Source organism: Tasmannia lanceolata, unplaced genomic scaffold (genome assembly GCF_043159265.1).
Source record: "Tasmannia lanceolata isolate RefF3 unplaced genomic scaffold, GAP_Taslan_0.1 ptg000024l, whole genome shotgun sequence".
NCBI lineage: Eukaryota > Viridiplantae > Streptophyta > Magnoliopsida > Canellales > Winteraceae > Tasmannia > Tasmannia lanceolata.
The window spans coordinates 10011096-10029968 of record NW_027518701.1 but is presented as its reverse complement, the minus strand read 5'-3'; the positions used below and the strand labels follow the sequence as shown (position 1 = coordinate 10029968).

The 18873-nt window shown below is 37.4% G+C and overlaps 1 protein-coding gene and 1 long non-coding RNA gene across 2 annotated transcripts; both read right to left on the bottom strand.

Moving 5' to 3' along the window:
• Positions 1-285: 285 nt before the first annotated feature.
• Positions 286-1881, bottom strand: LOC143857005 (uncharacterized). The gene is made up of 3 exons (XM_077367279.1): positions 1701-1881; positions 796-962; positions 286-558 (listed from the first exon to the last, which is right to left on the bottom strand). Exons 1-3 carry the CDS (start codon positions 1879-1881, stop codon positions 286-288), a joined length of 621 nt encoding a protein of 206 aa, XP_077223394.1.
• An 11451-nt stretch (positions 1882-13332) lies between these two features.
• Positions 13333-18537, bottom strand: LOC143856929 (uncharacterized). The gene is made up of 3 exons (XR_013238433.1): positions 18479-18537; positions 13569-13621; positions 13333-13466 (listed from the first exon to the last, which is right to left on the bottom strand). It is a non-coding gene; the product is annotated as an uncharacterized LOC143856929 (long non-coding RNA).
• Between the last annotated feature and the right edge of the window lie 336 nt (positions 18538-18873).

Sequence of the window (18873 nt, the reverse complement as noted above, 5' to 3'; positions counted from 1 at the left end):
AGAGAAGCCATCAACAACAACAAAGATGGAATCATTACCTCTTTGAATTCTCGGCAAGCCAACCACAAAATCCATACTAACATCTTCCCATGTAGCATTAGGAAGTGGGAGTGGATAGTAGGTACAGGTGTTTTGAGTATGTCCCTTGCATGTTTGGCATATTCGGCACCTCTTCACATAACGTATCACATCTTGGTAAATGGTCGCCCAAAAATACTTCTCTTTCACTAGCAAAACGGTTTTGTCTCTTCCAAAATGTCCTCCCAAACCTCCTGAATGTAGCTCTTAAATAACATACTCTCTAAGGGAGCATTTTAGAATGCATAAGCGACTCCCCTTAAAGAGAAAATCATCTTGAAGAAGATAATCTTCATGCTTCCCTTCTTTGCAAAGCTTCCAAATTTCATCAAAGTCTTCATCGTTAGCATACATGTCTCTAATAGTATCAAACCCTTCAAGTTGCACACTCATGGAATTAAGAAGAGCCACTATTTTACTAAGAGCATCCGCCAGTTGATTGCACTTTCCACTCTTATGCTTTAACACAAAAGTATATTCCTGTAAGAAAGAAACCCACTTTGCATGTCTTCGAATTAGGCTTCCTTGATTGTTAATGTGCTTAAGAGCTTCATGATCGGAATTCAAAATAAACTCCCCTTGAACAAGATACAATCGCCAATGTTGAAGTGCTTGAACAATGGCATAAAATTCCACATCATAGGTAGAATGCTTCTTCTTTGCTTCATTGAGTTTTTCACTAAAGAAAGCAATGGGATGACGTTCTTAGCTAAGTACTCCAATGCCCACATGAGATGCAACACAATCAACCTCAAACATCTTCTCAAAGTCCGGCAAAGCAAGCCCAGGAGCACTAGACAACTTGTCCTTTATAAGTTGAAAACTCCTTTTGGCCTCCATTGTCAACTTGAACCCATCTTTCTTCATGCAATCCGTCAAGAAGGCTGATATAATGCTGATATTTCTTATGAATCAGCGATAAAATGAGGCCAATCCATGGAAACTCCTCACTTCTTGTAAGCTCTTTGGAGTAGACCATTCTTGGATAACTTTGATCTTCTCATCATCCACTCTAATCCTTGTTGAAGTCAAAATAAAGCCTAGAAAAGCTAGGCTAGTTGTCACGAAAGAACACTTTTTGAGGTTTACACAGAGTTTTTCACCTCTCAAAGTGGTTAGATAGAACAACCCTCAAATGTTCTACATGCTCACTTTTATCATGACTATAAATAAAAATATCGTCGAAATAAACAACAACAAACTTTCCAATGAAAGGGCGAAGGACTTGATTTATTACCCGTATGAAGGTACTTGGAGCATTGGAGATACCAAATGGCATAATAAGCCACTCATATAAGCCTTCACATGTCATGAAAGTGGTCCTCCATTCATCACCCGACTTGATTCGAATTTGATGGTAGCCACTTCTAAGATCAATCTTGGAAAATATCTTTGCACCGGCAAGCATGTCAAACATATCATCAATTCTTGGAATGGGAAACCGGTATTTGATAGTGATTCTATTTATAGCACGACTATCTACACACATACGTCATGTTCCATCCTTCTTTGGAGTTAGTAAGGCCGGCACCGCACAAGGGCTAAAGCTTTCTTTGATGTAGCCTTTATTCAACAGCTCCATTACTTGCCTATTTAATTCTTCATGCTTTTAGGACACATACGGTAGTGAGCCTTGTTGGGAAGATTAGAACTAGGAATCAAGTCAATTTGATGTTGAATGTCTCGTAAAGGAGGGATACCAATGGGTAACTCATCGGATGTGACATCATTGAATTTCTCCAAGAGAGGTTCTAACTCACTAGGCACATTGAAAGAATTTTCCAAATATTTTGCCGCTAACATGTACACAATACCACTACTCTCATTTTCTTTTGAGAACTTTGATGAAGTGAGAAAATTGCTACCCTCCTCTTGTAAAGATTTGGGTGCCTTTTCCTCTTACTAAACAAAAGAACAATCTCTACTTTTCCCATCCGAAAGGTGTATTTATTTTTACGACCATCATGGCTGACATTTCTATCATATTGCCTTGGCCTTCCTAAGAGTAATGTGAGACACATCAATAGGAACTACATCATACCAAGCTTGATCATGGTAATTCTCACCCATAGAAAATGAAACTAAACATCGCTTAGTAACTTCTACTTCATTACCCTTCTTGAACCATGCAATCCGATAGGGCTTTGGATGTGGTTCGACTTTGAGCTTGAGCTTGTTCACCATTTCATGAGATACGATGTTCTCACAACTCCCACCGTCAATCACAATGGTGCAAACCTTGTCATGAGACTTGCACCGAGTCTTGAAAATATTGGAACGAAGCCAATCATCATCGGATTTAACTTTTGGTGTAGCAAGTGCTCTTTGGATCACCAAACTTTGTCCTTCTTCGGGTTCTATTTCCTCATGTTGTATGTCATCTTCCTCTTCATATATGGGCTGATTTGAATCATCAACAACATCCTCATCATTTTCTTCATCCCCGAAGGCTACCACTTGCCTCTTGGACAATCTTTGTAACGATGGCCAACTTGACCACACTTGAAACAAGCATTTGGATTGTTGGGACGATTGGGCTGATTTCCAACTTGATATGTAGGACTGATTTTGTAGAATTTTTTGTTGAAATATTCGGACTTTGACTTTGTACCTCCACCATGTGAAGATTCACCTTTAGAAGAAGGATAGAGACTACGAACATCCACTTACTTTTTAGCATCACAACGAGCAAGCTTAGCCTCCACCTTTAAGGCTAGTTGATATGCATCATTGACTCTCAATGATTGATGCAACCACTTTATCATGAATAGAAAACTTCAAACCATCAACATACCTTGCCATAAGTTGATCTTGGCCCTCTTGAATATCATTACGAGCCATGAGTTTGTAGAACTCTTCGGTGTAGTCCAACACTCTCTTGGATTCTTAGCGTAGGTTGTTGAATTGAGAGAAGATAATTTGAGAAAAACTCAATGGAAGAAATTTCTCCTTAAGCCTTGACATCATTTTGTCCAAAGAAGAAATCTTACGCTTTCCTTTGCGGATTCTCATTTCTTGAACTTTATCCCACCATGTTGAAGCGTAGCCACGAAGTTTTGTAGCCACAAGTTTCACATGTTAGCTTTCGGGTGTCTCCTTATAATCAAAGAACTTCTCAATGAAACTAAGCCATTCAAGAAACTCTTCGGGTTGCAGATGACCATGGAACTCCGGCAAATCAAGATAGAACCTTCCCAACCTAGATACCTCACGTGTATTGGCGAAGGGATTCACATCGGACTCGTCACTAGTCCACGACTTGATCCACTACGCTCACTATGAGCCTCTTGGTTTTCAAGTTGCATGGTAAGTTGCTCAACTTGTCTTCAAAGTGATTGAAGTTCGTCATCTCTTTCATCTCTCAAATCTTCCATCATTTGGTTACCACGCCTTCCTCTATCTCTTCATACCGCCATGAAAATCAAATCAAAGCTAGCCCAAGAGAGTAATGTTGGCTCTGATACCAGATGATACGGGTGCTTAAGAGGGAAGAAGAAGAAAAATAAGAACACACGAACACGTCCAAGAGAAGGAGAAGAAAATGGGAGCAATGCTCAACCCAATTGATATTCCATCAATTACATAAGTTAATCAAAATCCAGAATCCTCCCCCAAGATGGTTTCTAACTCTTTAAATAAAAGAAAAGCCAAGAAAATTCGTCCAACTTCTTCCACAAGCTAACTTAGTGACTAATTACAATGGAACTCACTAACTTTGACTGGTTTGAGAACCCAATAGACACAGTCCACTAAAACTGCCATAACTTTCTAACCACTCGTCCAATTTTCGAGCACAAAAGATATCAAAAAGACCTACAAGTTTGTAGTTTACCATTTTTCATGAATCTGCCATTTAATAGCCCAAAAAAGTGGTTGAAAATTGGTCAGAAGCTTTAATGCGGGAACACACCTTGGAACTCCACCAAAACCACCCAAGCATGACATGGCTGCCATGTTGGCACTGCATCAACCATGCAAAATGTCCAATTTTCGAGCACAAAAGATATCAAAAAGACCTACAAGTTTGTAGTTTACCATTTTTCATGAATCTGCCATTTAATAGCCCAAAAAAGTGGTTGAAAATTGGTCAGAAGCTTTAATGCGGGAACGCACCTTGGAACTCCACCAAAACCACCCAAGCATGACATGGCTGCCATGTTGGCACTGCATCAACCATGCAAAATCTAAGAGCCAAGTGAATAGGTGGTCAAGTAGTCAAAGCATAGATTTCCAACAAACCCCCTTAAGCTAGACCACTACCATGCCTAGTTTTATCTTCATCTTGATGAATGTATTGGACTTCAAAGCCTCTGTAAAAATATCTGCAACTTGATCTTGAGTTTTACAAAAATGAAAGTTGACAACTCCATCATTTACCAAGTCTCAAATAAAATGATACTTGATCCTTATGTGCTTGCTTTTGCCATGAAAAATTGAATTCTTTGTGAGAGAAATCACGGAACTATTATCACAAAATAAACTTGAACCACCATCTTGTGGATATTGAGTTCTTCAAATACCCATCGTAGCCAAAGAGCTTGACAACTCACCGAAGATTATGAAATGTACTCCTCTTCTGCCGTTGAAAGAGCAACAACCGATTGCATCTTTGATGCTTATGAAATCGCACCCGAATCAATGTTAAAAACATAGCCGGAAGTACTTTTGCTATCATCAACACTTCCGCCCTAATCACTATCACAATAACCTACTAAGCTTGAATCATCAACTCTTCCACAACGCATCCCATGATCAATTGTTCCACTTACATATCTTAAGATCCTTTTACCGGCTTCTCAATGACTTCTTTTTGGTGATTCCATAAATCTACTAATCATACTCATCGCAAACTTAAGATCCGGTCTTGTGGCTGTTAAGTACATGATACTACCAACAAGGCTTCTATGAAGAGTTGAATCAACTCATTTCTCATCCTCATTTTTGCATAGTTTCAAGCCAACTTCCATAAATGTGCTAATATGTGTAGTACCTTCCATTCTAAACCTCTTTAGCAAATCTTTTGTGTACTTCGTTTGAGAAATAAAAATTCCACCATCTCTTTGGTTGACCTCAATGGCAAGAAAGAAATGCAGAAGACCCATGTCACGCCCCAAACCACACCCTTCGCATAGGACATGACAACTCCGTACACCTGCAAGGTAAATCCCACAAGCATACAAGGCTACAAAGCAGTAACAGATCTATACCTGGCATTTCATAATTAAAATATCAAATCCTCCAATAACAAGCGTTTAACATAATCAAATCCAGATCTCAACGCTCCCCACGACAAAATCAAAATTAACATAACGTAGTCTAATACATTTGTTCTTAATACTCATTGAAAATAAAGCAAATAAATTACCTAATTTGTCTGACGCAAAGCTCCTCAGATATCGAAGCGTCCTCTTCCTCGTTCGCCTCACGAGGATCAAAATTTGAAAATATTGTGAACCACAATCAGCTGAAAAGCTCAGCACTTAATAAAGCACTACTCTATTCGTAGCCAAAACCAAATAAGGATTTCTCCGACAAAATAATGGGTAAGGCAATAACCGAAGATGCATATCAATACAAACTACTGAACAACGGTGCAATAAGAACTAAACATTGTCAGAATGCCGGTCGGTGCCAAAAAGTATCCAAAGTGTAAGGTCTAGTATACAAAATTCACTTCGAGCTCATCGGCCTGGCCAAAAAGGCGTGTTATTGCTTACACCGATTGCCCACGGTGTTGGAATTAGTTCCTCTAAAGTTCAGATACCTGTCGACAGGGCCAATTGTTTTACCCCCATATGGCAGGGTCCAAAGTCATCGCGTACTACCCCCACGGCTGGGTCCAGAGTTGCCAATTGATTTACCCCCATATGGTAGGGTCCAGAAATAATCCAAGCCTCCACATAAGTGTCCAAAATTGGTAGTGCCAAAGTCCACAACGGATGATATCAAAGAGTCCATAAATGTGAGAGACAAAGCTCAGCAAAAGGTTCCATAGGGGTTTCAAAGGTTCAAATGTTCATATCATGTATAACGAAATAAAATAATGCCAGAACAATAAGTGAAGCAATGATAAGTGTAGAAGTCATAGGGTTCCAAAGGGTCACAAAAAGAGGCATGCTGGATCCAGACAGTTACTGAAGTAATATATATTAAGAAACAGAGATACACAAATCTAATATTCAATGATACGGTAGTTGAATTGAATGAGATTAACAATTCACCTAGAATAGTACGTTATTACATACCTTAATGTCGAATGTTTCTCCTTAAATTCCACTCTGATAGTCAAACACCTAATCCAAACAGACCATATTCATCAAATAAGGGCCTTTGAAAGTAAGCCTAGACTACTAATCTCAAGTTCAAAAATCTCAAAACAACTTTACAATTCCTAGCGGGTTCGGACACCTGAACAGAACCTTCTGACGCTCGAACGCCCCCTTCGGAAGCCACTTCAAACGTCTCTGAGAATTTTCGAAGGAAATCCAACTCTCATGTTTCGGTTCCCTTCATGTTCGGACGCCTGAACAAGATGTCTGAATGGCCCTTCGGGCGCCCGAACACCCTTAATCGGGAGTCCGAAGTGCGAGCTGGGTTTCAGCATGAGAATTCTAGATTTTACCTGATTTCTCTAAAGCTTCATAAATTCATATCTCCTTCGTTCGGACTCCAAATCGCGCGAGGTCGGATCAGATGGAATCCTTGCGCAAAAGCGAATACATCAAACCTGATTTCACGTTCTGAATCACTACAGAGAATTATTGCAAACAAATTTTCACATTTAGGTCTAAACCTTTCGAAACTTCAATTATATGGCTACAACAATCTGATATTGTGTTTGTTGGGGATCGGAGAACGATATAAACCCCAAGGAATCCTAGATTAGTCAAATAGTTCTTATTCTAAGTCATAACGATCGGTAATCGCATCATTTAATTACTTTAAATCCTTCTTTTATGGTTCCCAAGAAGTCCAAAATCAACCAAGAACATAGTTCTTACCTCGATTCGCGCTTTCCGATTCCAAAACGTGATCTCTCTCCTCTACAAAATTCTTCTCTTGGGGTTGAACAAAATGTTTAGGGTTTGGTTTAGCTCCACAAAAGATGTATTTAAAACTCATGCCAGTCATCACAAATTCTTGCATCATATTTCTTTTGAATTCTTCACACTTGGTAAAAGTCAATTCATCAACATATAAGTAAACAACCAAAAACTCACCTTGGGTTCTCTCTTTGATGTAGAGGGTGTGTTCATAAGAACACCTTTGAAACCATTATTCATGAAATATCCGTCAATGAGACTATACCATGCCCCTGGTGATTCCTTCAAGCCATATAGAACTTTCTTCAATCACCACACTTTGCTTTCTTCGTCTTTCTTTATGTATCCGGGAGGTTGATCAACACACACCTCATCTTCAAGAAACCCATTCAAGAATGCTGATTTGACATCCATTTGATAAACTTCCCAATTCTTTTGTGCCGCCAAAGCTAGAACCATCATAATCGTCTCAAGACGAGCAACGGGAGCAAACACTTCTTTGTAATCAATGCCATACCTTTGCTTGTAACCTTTTACTACTAAGCGAGCTTTATACTTTTCAACTTCACCATTTGCATTCAACTTTGTCTTGTATACCCACTTCACACCAATAGTGGAAGCTCTATTAGCTCCCAAGTATTGTTCCTTTAAATTGAAGAAATTTCTTGATCTATTACTTTCTGGTACTTTTCTTCTTGATATGTCTCCTCAAAACTAATTGGATCGATATCGGCAAACAAAGCAAAATTTGCCAACTCTTCGTTGGTAATTCTTCTAGACTTTTTATAGATTTCTCTTATGCTTTTTGTCTTCCTTGGAGGAGAGTGAAGGCTTGTTGAAGACGATGAAGATGATGGAACCGAAGATGATGGAGAAGAATATGAAGAGTTAGGATGAGTCATATCCTCTTCACTTCCTTTAATTCCACCATCATGAGTATGTTTGCTTTCATCCATATCTACAAAAACTTCTTTCTTCTTCTCACTTTGATTCCAATCCCAACATTCTTCTTCATTGAACTTCACATCTCTACTTATGATAATCTTCTTTGTGATAGGATTGTACAACTTGTATGCTTTTGAGCTTTCACTATATCCAATAAGAATGCATTTTACTATCCAACTTTCTTCTTGTTTCATCCGGAAAGTGACAGTAGGCAATACTACAAAAAATTCTCAAGTGAGCAACACCAGGCTTATGACCACTCCAAGCTTTTTGAGGAGTCATACCTTGAACACTTTTAGATGATACTCGGTTCAAAAGATAGATGTCACATGCAACGGCTTCCACCCAAAACATATTAGGCATCCCTTTTGCTTTCAACATACTTCTAGCCAATTTCATCATCGTTCGATTCTTTCTTTCGGCTGTTTTGTTGCCGTGTAACGAGTGGTACGTTGATGCCCAATCCCATTCTCTTTCAAGAAATTCTCAAACTCATGAGAAACATATTCACCGCCTCTATCGGCACGCATAGTTTTCAACATGAAACCACTTTGCTTTTCTACCAAGCTCTTGAAAACTTTAAAACATCCAAAGACTTCTGATTTTTCTTTGAAAAAGTAAATCCATGTCTTTCTACTATAATCATCAATGAAGGTGAGAAAATATCGATTACCTCCAATTGATGTTGTTTGCATAGGCCCGCATAAATCCGAGTGCACTAGCTCAAGAGGATTTGATGACCTCCAAACTTTTCCAATGGGAAAAGAGTCTCTTTGATACTTTCTAAGTGCTCATCCTTCACATACTTGATCTTGACGGTTGATGTTAGGCATGCTAGGCGTGACTTTCACCATGTGCTTCTTATACATTAGAGATAAGGTGCTAAAACTCAAGTGATCATAGGGAAGATGTCATAACCATGACGTATCATTGACAATGGTGTTGAAACAAGGAAGACCTTCACTTTGAAACTTTAGAGGAAACATCTTGTTTTGAGACATTCTCAGCTTGGCTATAAGAACATGATTTTTGTCTTTGATTTCACATACATCTTCCTTGAAATGAACACCATGCCCTTTCATTAAAAGTTGCCCAACACTCAAGAGATTGTGCTTTAGACTGGGAACATAGAAAACAATGGAGATGCGCTCGACACCTTTCTTTGTTTGGACGAGAATATCACTTCCTTTTACAGAGAGCCTCTTGTCATCACCTGTTCGAACGTCACTTTGTAGTGATTCATCCAACGTTACAAACACGCTTTTGTTGCCGGTCACGTGGTTACCACAACCACTATCAAGAGACCACGTCTCATCAAGAGCCACTTCTTCCACATTACAAGCAAGAAAGAGTGTGTCTTCTTCTTTATTTTCATCTTTCTCATCCATGAAAGTAGATTTTTCCGCCAACTTCTTTTACAATACTTCACGTTATGACCATAATTTTTGCAATGATAGTATTGAACTTGGGATAGTAATCTTCCTCTCCCTTTTCCTCTTGTAGAAGAACCACTTCGATCTTTTTTGTATTTGTGATTTCTTCCTCCACCATTTCTCCCTCTTCCACAAAAAGAATTTCTTCCTCTTCCTCTTCCTCTTCCTCTAGAGCCTCCCCTATAAGAGACTTGTGTTTGAAAAGCCTATTCTAGAAGAGAAGAATCAAACTGCTTCATTCGTAGTTCATGGGATTGGAGTGATCCCAATAAACATTTTTTTAAAAATGGAGTGATCCCAATAAACTTTCTAAGGATAAAGATATTAAATCCTTAATCCTTAGTATCTTCAATTGCAAGAAAAAAAATACTCAAATTTTCGAGTCAAACTTCTAAGGATTTTCTCTGCAATCCTTCGATCTTGAATATCTTCACCATTTACTCTCAATAGATTTACAAGAGACATAACACGATTGTAAAAATCCTCAACCGATTCTGAATCCTTCATCTTTAGTGAATCAAAATCACATCTAAGAGTTTGTAATCTCACCAACTTTACTTTGTCTTCTCCTTTGTATAATGTATAGAGTGTATCCCATGCTTCTTTTGCCGAAGTCACATATAAAATTTGTTCAAAGATGACTTCATCCACCGCTTGATAGCTGAAGAACAAAGCCTTCTTGTCCTTCTTCCAATTGTCTTTCAAGTCATTCAAATGTTGTGGAATTAGAGCCGCTTAATCCTCCGGTTCTTCAATGCCAGTCTCAACAATATCCCACAAATCTTGAGATCCATACAACACCTTCATTTGAATACTCTATTGGTTGTAGTTCTGGTCGTTGAATCCAGGAAGTTGAGGTTGCAACATATTGTCGGCAGTCATGATCAACCTTCAACCTATGCTCTGATATCACTTTGTTGGAATGAAACCAACTAGGTTGGAGGGAGAATATGAGTTTCAAGAGAAGAAAAATATTCTCATGATGTAAAACACACAAAGAAAGAAGCCCAAGTAGTTATACTACTCCAGAGCTTTCAAATTTCACTAAAATGGATTTTAAATGAAGAAGGTACAAGGCCTAATATTTAAGCTGAACTTCAAATCCGAGATTAACTTTTCTTAACTAAACTTAGCTTCCCTAAGTACCACTAACACACTAACAAAGCTAAAGTAAATGTCTTACATAATTCCAAAACAAAGAAACTAAGTCCTCAGGCCATTAACTCTCACAAAGGAGATTCCCAATGAGGTCAAATCAAGTCAAAGTTGCAAGCTTCCAAAATAGTACAGTTCCAAAACCACGGAAAATCTAAGAGTCAAGTGAATAGGTGGTCAAGTGGTCGAGCTTAGATTTCCAACAATTCTCAAGGAACTAAACCACTTAAACTATTAGCTTTGGAAGTAATCTAAGGAGTCGTAACTACAAGGGAATTTTTTTTATAGATAACATGTGTTAGCCCAAGGGTTCAACCTTGCCTACTTTCCCAACTCATGTTTTGGTGAGAACAAACACATCATGATGATTTATAATAGTTGTCATACTAGTGGTTCATTGTTATGTAAGAAAGCTCTTTAAAGGTAAATTGAAGATATCATGGAATGGAGTCAAAGTCTGTCAAATAAAGAACCATGAAGTACGAAGGATGGATCCAAGATTGAAGAAGATTTGAAGATTATGAAGGAGTGAAGATGTGTGTCAAGCCTTTAGATAATAAACTAATCCCTAGGTTAGACTTAAAACAAGATCAATTGAGCATAAATTGATTATAAAATGGATTTCACAAGTCAAAAATGTCAGAGTGGAAACTAAATACTTTTAAGACACATTTGGCCCTTTGGACAGATGAACATGGCCTGAAACTATTTGCGCTGTTTTGCAGGATTGCAACCCTCACAATGGGCTCAATGGCTATATTTTTAGCTGAGTTTTGGCACAACACAAATATAAATGGGTCAACAGGCTTCTCCCCCTTCGAGTCCTTTATGGCATTGATCCACCGAGGTTACTCTCCTCTGTCAAGGGCACCAGTTTTGTCAAAGAAGTGGAGAAAATACTGTTAGATCGTGATGAAGTTTTAAAGCTGCTCAAAGAAAATTTAGACATGGCCCTAAACATAATGAAAAAGCTTGCGGATCTCAAACGCACGGACCATCAATTTGAAGTGGGAGATATGGTCTACCTAAGGTTGCAACCCTACAGGCAGAGTTCCCTCCAGTTCTGAAGAGTAACGAAGCTCTCTCCTTGTTACTATGGGCCATATGAGATCATAGAACGGGTCAGGAAAGTCGCCTATAAGCTTCGACTACCTACGGGATGCAAGGTGCACCCTGTATTCCACGTTTCTCAATTAAAAGCTAAATTGGGTGATCAGGATGTAGCTCTTATTGATTTGCCAGATAGCAATGAAAAGGGCAAACCAGTTCTCAAGCCGATTCGGGTCCTTAGCACCAGAAAGAAGAAAAGAGGAAGACGCGTCCACCCCGATTTCCTAATTCAGTGGGAGGGCACTGATGAAGGGGATGCAACATGGGTTGATGAATGGACATTGAAACGGGATTATCCAAGCTTCAACCTTGAGGACAAGGTTGCTTGAAGAGGCGAGGATTATGTGCACGTGGGTTGGTTACCCTGCAAGCCACGTCACCCACGCATCCAAGCCACGTCTTCCGACGTGGGTGATCTTATGAAATAATAAAGCTGGAGCCTTTCCCTGTTTTTCAGTTTATGTTGCTATTTTTCCTCAAGTAGTTAGCTAGCAAAGTGGTCTTTTGACCGTTTGTTGTGTTTTCAATTTGTTGGAGAGATTCTCTCCCTGGAATCTTGATGTTATCTATTTATATATCTCTAGCAAATAATGGAAAATCATCAGATATTTTTTCCAACCAAAAAAAAACTCATTGTTTTGGAGACTTGCCATCTTGAACTCAGCAAGTATCACAGCTCTATCAGAATGCTCAGTCGGGTCGACCTTTACAATGAGACAAGCCGAATATCCTATTGTTAGTAGGCATACCTCATTATATTACAATTAGTGGTTGTGCCCTACTAAAGAATTGCTTTTTAAAAGTTACGAAAGATGATATTCCCCATAAACTCACTAAATCACTTTGTAACAATTAAGAAAAAAATAGAATCCCGGAGATCTACAAAATTTTTATTTAATATAATTTAAGAAAAAAGAGAGTACAGATAAACAAGCATACCTGCCTTCACCAACATGAACTCTCCTCCTCGATGCAAAGATGATGCAAATGGTCGCCCTGATAAACAAAGAGTGTTTTAAAAATTATATTATATATTTCTTCGCGCCTTATATCCCTTCCATTTATTATTTTATGTCATTTTTTTACTTTGGTCAAAGTTAACCAAGATTCATACCTAGAATTTGGACGTTTTGTTTTTAAATTGTGAGGTTTCATACGGTGTAAGCCCTTATAGTCCCTTATTTTTCCAAAAAGTACTGCATGTACGGGCCACATCATAGGATGATCCAAACCGTCCATGTTATGGAACACAACGGAAATAGGCTGTTCCCCAAAATTTATTTCCATAGGATGATCCTAGCCGTTTGATCTATAGAAATGATCAGAGGGTTGGGATAGAAATGATTTTTTGGGCACAACCTATTTGCATTGTCGCCAATCAGATGGACGGTTTAGATCATGCTATAGTATGGTCTATACAGTAAAATTAAAAACTAATTAATTGTTTACTTTCGAAAAGAAAAGATGAACGTATCCAAGAATAGAGGATTCTGGACTACTAAAGCATTCCTCTAATCTTCCTCAAATCATTGTATAATTTCTATGAAAAAAATGAGAGCATGAAAATACCTGCTTTCACCAATGAGCTCTCCAAGAAACAAAAATAGATGGTCACTCTGATAGCCCCAAAGCTTACTTAAGCATCTCTTCGCTCTGATCTTGGTAGTTCCAAAAAGAGATTCTCCACAAACCAACTAAAATACTATTTAATATTTAAGAAAAAAAAATGAGATTCTCAATAGACCCACCAATTAAATTACTATTTAATATTTTGGAAAAAGAGAGTATAAAGAAACATGCATACCTTCCTTCACCAACATGAACTCTCTCCCTGTCCCATGATCACTACTTTGATCACTGTAATAAATAAAGAGTATTTTATTATTCCCAATACATTTTAACAAACACACTTAGATGATATAGAGATAGATAGATAAATAGATACACACCTTCGTGTGTTCCACCACTTACATTTATTATTTTTTATGTCATTCTATTAGACTTTTATGTCCCCAAATTGGAGAATCAACTTTAAAATCAACTTTTGTTTTTTGAATTGTTTAGTTTTCAAAAGAAAAGAGATAAGCACATGGAAGAAGAGAGGGTTTTGCACTACAAAAGCATTCCTCTAATCTTCATAGTTCCAAAAACAGATATTCCTCAGATACCCAGTAAATCACTCTCTAATATCTAAGAAAAAATAGAGGGTACCAAAAAGGAAAATAACAATTTTCACCAGTGTGAACTCTCAAGTCTCAAAGACGAAAATAGCTGGTCACTCTGATAACCTTAAAACTTAATTTGCAAAACTTGATACACATCTATTCCTGGGTTTAATGGTAAAATATGAAGTATTTTGCTAAATAAATAAGGAGATAATATGTTTTCCATTCGCTAGGCTGTAAAGCAAAGGGAATCGTCCTTTGCTAAAGTTCATTCGTCGTTTCTTCTCTTTTGATGACTCATTACCGCTACAATAGCAATAATGAGGTGGTGTAGTTGATGACTTTATTTCTCTTTCTACATGGGGCATTATTGCTATTGTAAAGCACTGGTAGAGAGATAAAGCTAAAAGGTAAGGAAAGAAGTTACGAGTGGGGCCGGGCATTCTCATATACTGGATTGTTGGAAGCTTTATACAAGACCCGAGTAGACGTGTCACGAAGGTGTCTTCTCAATAGAGGTTCAAAAAGCCACTAATAGTGGTTCTGAAACTCAATAGCTGTTCAGAAAGCCTCAATAGTGGTTCAGCAGTGGTTCCAAATGTCTAATAATGCTTCAGAAGGCCTAAGTAGTTGTTATATGGGTCTAATAGCGGTTCTAAGAGTGTAATAGATGTCTAATAGTAGTTCAGAAGGCCTAAATAGTGGTTCCATGGGTGTAATAGATATTTCTGGTTCCATGGGTGTAATAGATATTTCTGGTTCCAAGAGTGTAATAGATGTTCTTAACCTCTCAACAATGGTTCCAAGAGTCTAATAGTTGGTTCCCAGTGTCTAACAGTGGTTCATTTGGTATAATAGTAGTTCAAAGGGCCTCAACCATGGTTCTGACATTGTAATTAGAGGTTCAAAACTTCTCAGGAGTGGCTCCTACTGTCTAATACTGGTTTATAGGGCCTGAATAGTGGTTCCAAGGGTATAATAGAGGATTGTAACCTCTCAACAGTGGTTTCAAGTGTATAGTAGTTGTTCAGAGGGCTTCAATAGTGATTCCAAGGGTCCAATAGTGGTTCAGAGGTTCTTAATAGTGGTTGAAACACAGTAATTATCTCTAACAATGGTTCTTAGGGTATAGTAGTAGTTCAAAGGGCCTCAACAATGGTTCAAACATTATAAATAGTGATTGAGAGGGTCTAACAGTGGTTCCAAGGGTGTAATAGTGGTTCAGAGGCCCTCAACAATGGTTCAACAATTGTAAATTGTGGTTGAGAGGGTTTAATGGTGGTTCCAAGGGACTAATTGTGGTTCATAGGGTCTGTTAATGCTTCAGAGGGTCTCAATAGTGGTTCAAAGATTGGATTCATTGGGTTGGATTCTATCTAATAGGTCTAATTTGGATCCATTGGTTTGGATTCCATTTAAATAGATTCTAATTTAGATTTATTGGACTGGATTCCATGTATCCTCACTCTAATTTGTATTCATTGGATTCAATTCCATCTAAATAGGTCTAATTTCTTTTCATTTGATTGGATTCCATCTAAAAAAGTCTAATTTGGATTCATTAGATTAGAGCTAAAAAAGCGGCCCGTACAGAAAAACAGATGATTTTACTTGTACCTTTCATTATAATTGAAATGTCATAATTCCACCTTAATTTCAGCATATGCGTATTGTGTTGACATGATTTTGACATTCGTGTTTTGCAGCAATGATTGTGGTTTAGTCGTTTTAAAGGAAATGGAATATCTCTTGCGTGATGCTAAGATAGACTTCAACTAGGCAAATATCATGGCTATGAGAGGTAGATTACTCAGTGATTTTTTAGATGGAGTATATGGGAGAGTTAATACTAAGTAGAAGAATGCTCTGATTGTAAACGAAAGGAGAGTATAAGTAGTCAGTGTGGTGATGGTGGTGGTGGTGGTTGTGATTTGATGATTTGTAAATAATGTAAATGAATGGCGATTTGTAAAGTTAGTTAATGTAACTGTGTGGCACCTATTTGTGGGATCTATTTGTGGCATATATTTCTCAATTTCATCTTTGTCCCTTCCATTCTTTATCCTTTGCCCTTAATGTCAAATTAAGTGGGACATATCGATGTGATTTTTGTGTGGAACAAGTCGACCTACAAGTCGACATCTTTTCATCATATATCATCAAATTGTAATTGCACTGAACAAGTCGACCTACAAGTCAACCTCTTTCCGGCTGATCTCATCAGATTATAATTGCAATGAACAAGTCCACCTACAAGTCGACCTCTTTCCCGCTGATCTCATCAGATTGTAATTGCACTGAACAAGTAAACCTACAAGTCGACCTCTTTCCAACTGATCTCATCATATTGTAATTGCATTGAACAAGTCGACCTCATCAGATAGGAATGAATGAACCACTTTTTTAACAGTAATAACCACTATTTAACAATCCCAAGCACTGTTTTAACACTAAGTACGATTGTTTTAACACTAAGAACCCCTATTTATCACTCCAAACCACTATTTAAACACTAAGAACCGCTATTTAGCACTCAAAACTACTATTTTAACACTAACAACCACTATTTAACACTCCCAAGCACTATTTTAACCCTAAAAAATTCTATTTTAACACTAAGAACCACTATGTAGCACTCAAAACCACTATTTGTTAACTAAGAACCACTATCTAGTTAATTAGAATCACTATTTAACACTCCCAACCACTGTTTTAAAACTACATAACCACTATTTAACACTAAGGACCACTATTTAGCACTCTGAACCACTATTTAAACACTAAGAACCACTATCTAAAACTCGAAACCATTGTTTTAACACTAAAGAACCCCTATTTATCACTTCAAACCATTTTTTAAACACTACGAACCACTATTTAGCACTCTGAACCACTATTTAAACACTAAGAACCACTATTTAACACTCGAAACCATTGTTTTAAAAGTAAAGAACCCCTATTTATCACTCCAAACCACTATTTAAACACTAAGAACCACTATTTAACACTTAAAATCACTATTTAAACACTAAGAACCACTATTTAGTTACTTAGAACCACTATTTAACACTCCCAAGCATTGTTTTAACCTTAAAGAAATATTATTTAACACTAAGGACCACTATTTAACATTAGAAGCCACTGTTTTAATACTAAATAACCCTTATTCAGCACTCTGAACCACTATTTAAACACTAAGAACCATTATTTAGCACTTAAAACCACTATTTTAACACCACGAACCACTATTATGTTAATTAGAACAACTATTTAACACACCCAAGCACTTTTTAACCCTAACAAATACTATTTAACATTAAGAACCATTATGTAGTACTCAAAACCACTATTTTGACACTAAGAACCACTATTTAGTTAACTAGAACCACTATTTAACACTCCCAACCACTGTTTTAAAACTACAGAACCACCATTTAGCACTCCGAACCAACTATTTAAACACTAAGAACCTCTATTTGACACTCAAAACCACTGTTTTAAAACTAAAGAAACCTTATTTGTCACTCCAAAGCACTATTTAAACACTAAGAACTACTAGTTAGCACTTACAAATAGTATTTTAACACTAAGAACCACTATTTAGTTAATTAGAACCACTATTTAACACACCCAACCACTGTTTTAAAACCACAGAACCACTATTTAACAATAGGAACCATTATTTAGCACTCTGAACCACTATTTAACACACCCAACCACTGTTTTAAAACCACAGAACCACTATTTAACAATAGGAACCATTATTTAGCACTCTGAACCACTATTTAAACACTAAGAACCACTATTTAGTTAATTGGAACCACTATTTAACACTTCGAACCACTGTTTTAAAACTACATAACCACCATTTAACACTAAGAACCACTATTTAGCACCCGAAGCACTCTTTTAACAATAAATACCACTATTTATCACTACGAACCTCTATTTTCAAAGAACAAAGTTAAGAGAGAATACCCTAAATATGACGCCAAATGGAACTAAAGCCCTTCCTACGTGGAATAAAGAGTGCAAGTGAGAAGATGTTGAAGAAGGCAAAAAGTACAAATGGGTTTGATGCCAAATGCCAGAACACACTAAAATGGATTTTTCATGGGACTTTGAGAAGAGGAGCAATACAAGGTTTTTAAAGTATGGCTTTGAGAAGAGATTGAAGAAGGTAGTACCAATGGGTTTAATGCCAAATGAAAGAACACACTAAAATGGGTTTTTCATGAGATTGTGACAAGAGGAGCAATACAAGATTTTTGTCTTTGAGAAGAGGTTGAAGAAGGTAAAAAGGTAGAAATCATGAGAACAAGGTAAAAAGGTGACTTTTGGAAAATATGCAAATGGGATGATTAAATGAGGAACCTTCAAGAGGGAAGGGGGTATTCTCATCCTAAAATGGGCTAAAGTTTTCTCCCTCCTCCCTTCTTTGATAATTTAGAAAACAGCCCCCCTTTCTAAAAATTTCAGACAAAAAGTACATTTTTCTGATCATTTTCCCTATAATTTAAGAAAAAAGAGTTTAGAGAAATAAACATACATGCCTTCACCAACGTGAACTCTCCTCCTTGATGCAAACATGATGCAGATGGTGGCCCTGGTAAACAAAGAGTGTTTTAACAATTATATTATATATTTCTTCGCGCCTTATATCCCTTCCATTAACTATTTTATGTCATTTTATTGCTTTGGTAATGAGTTAACCTAGATTCATACCTGGTATTTGGAAATTTTGTTTTTGAATGTAAGATTTTATATGCTATAAGCCCTATACAGGCCCTTATTTTTCCAAAAGTACTGTACGGACCACATTATAGGATGATCCAAACCGCTCATGTTATGGAACACAACGTAAATAGGTTGTTCCCCAAAAATTAGTTCCATAGGATGATCCTAGCCCTCTTATCCATAGAGGTTTCCATAATATGCAGTTCA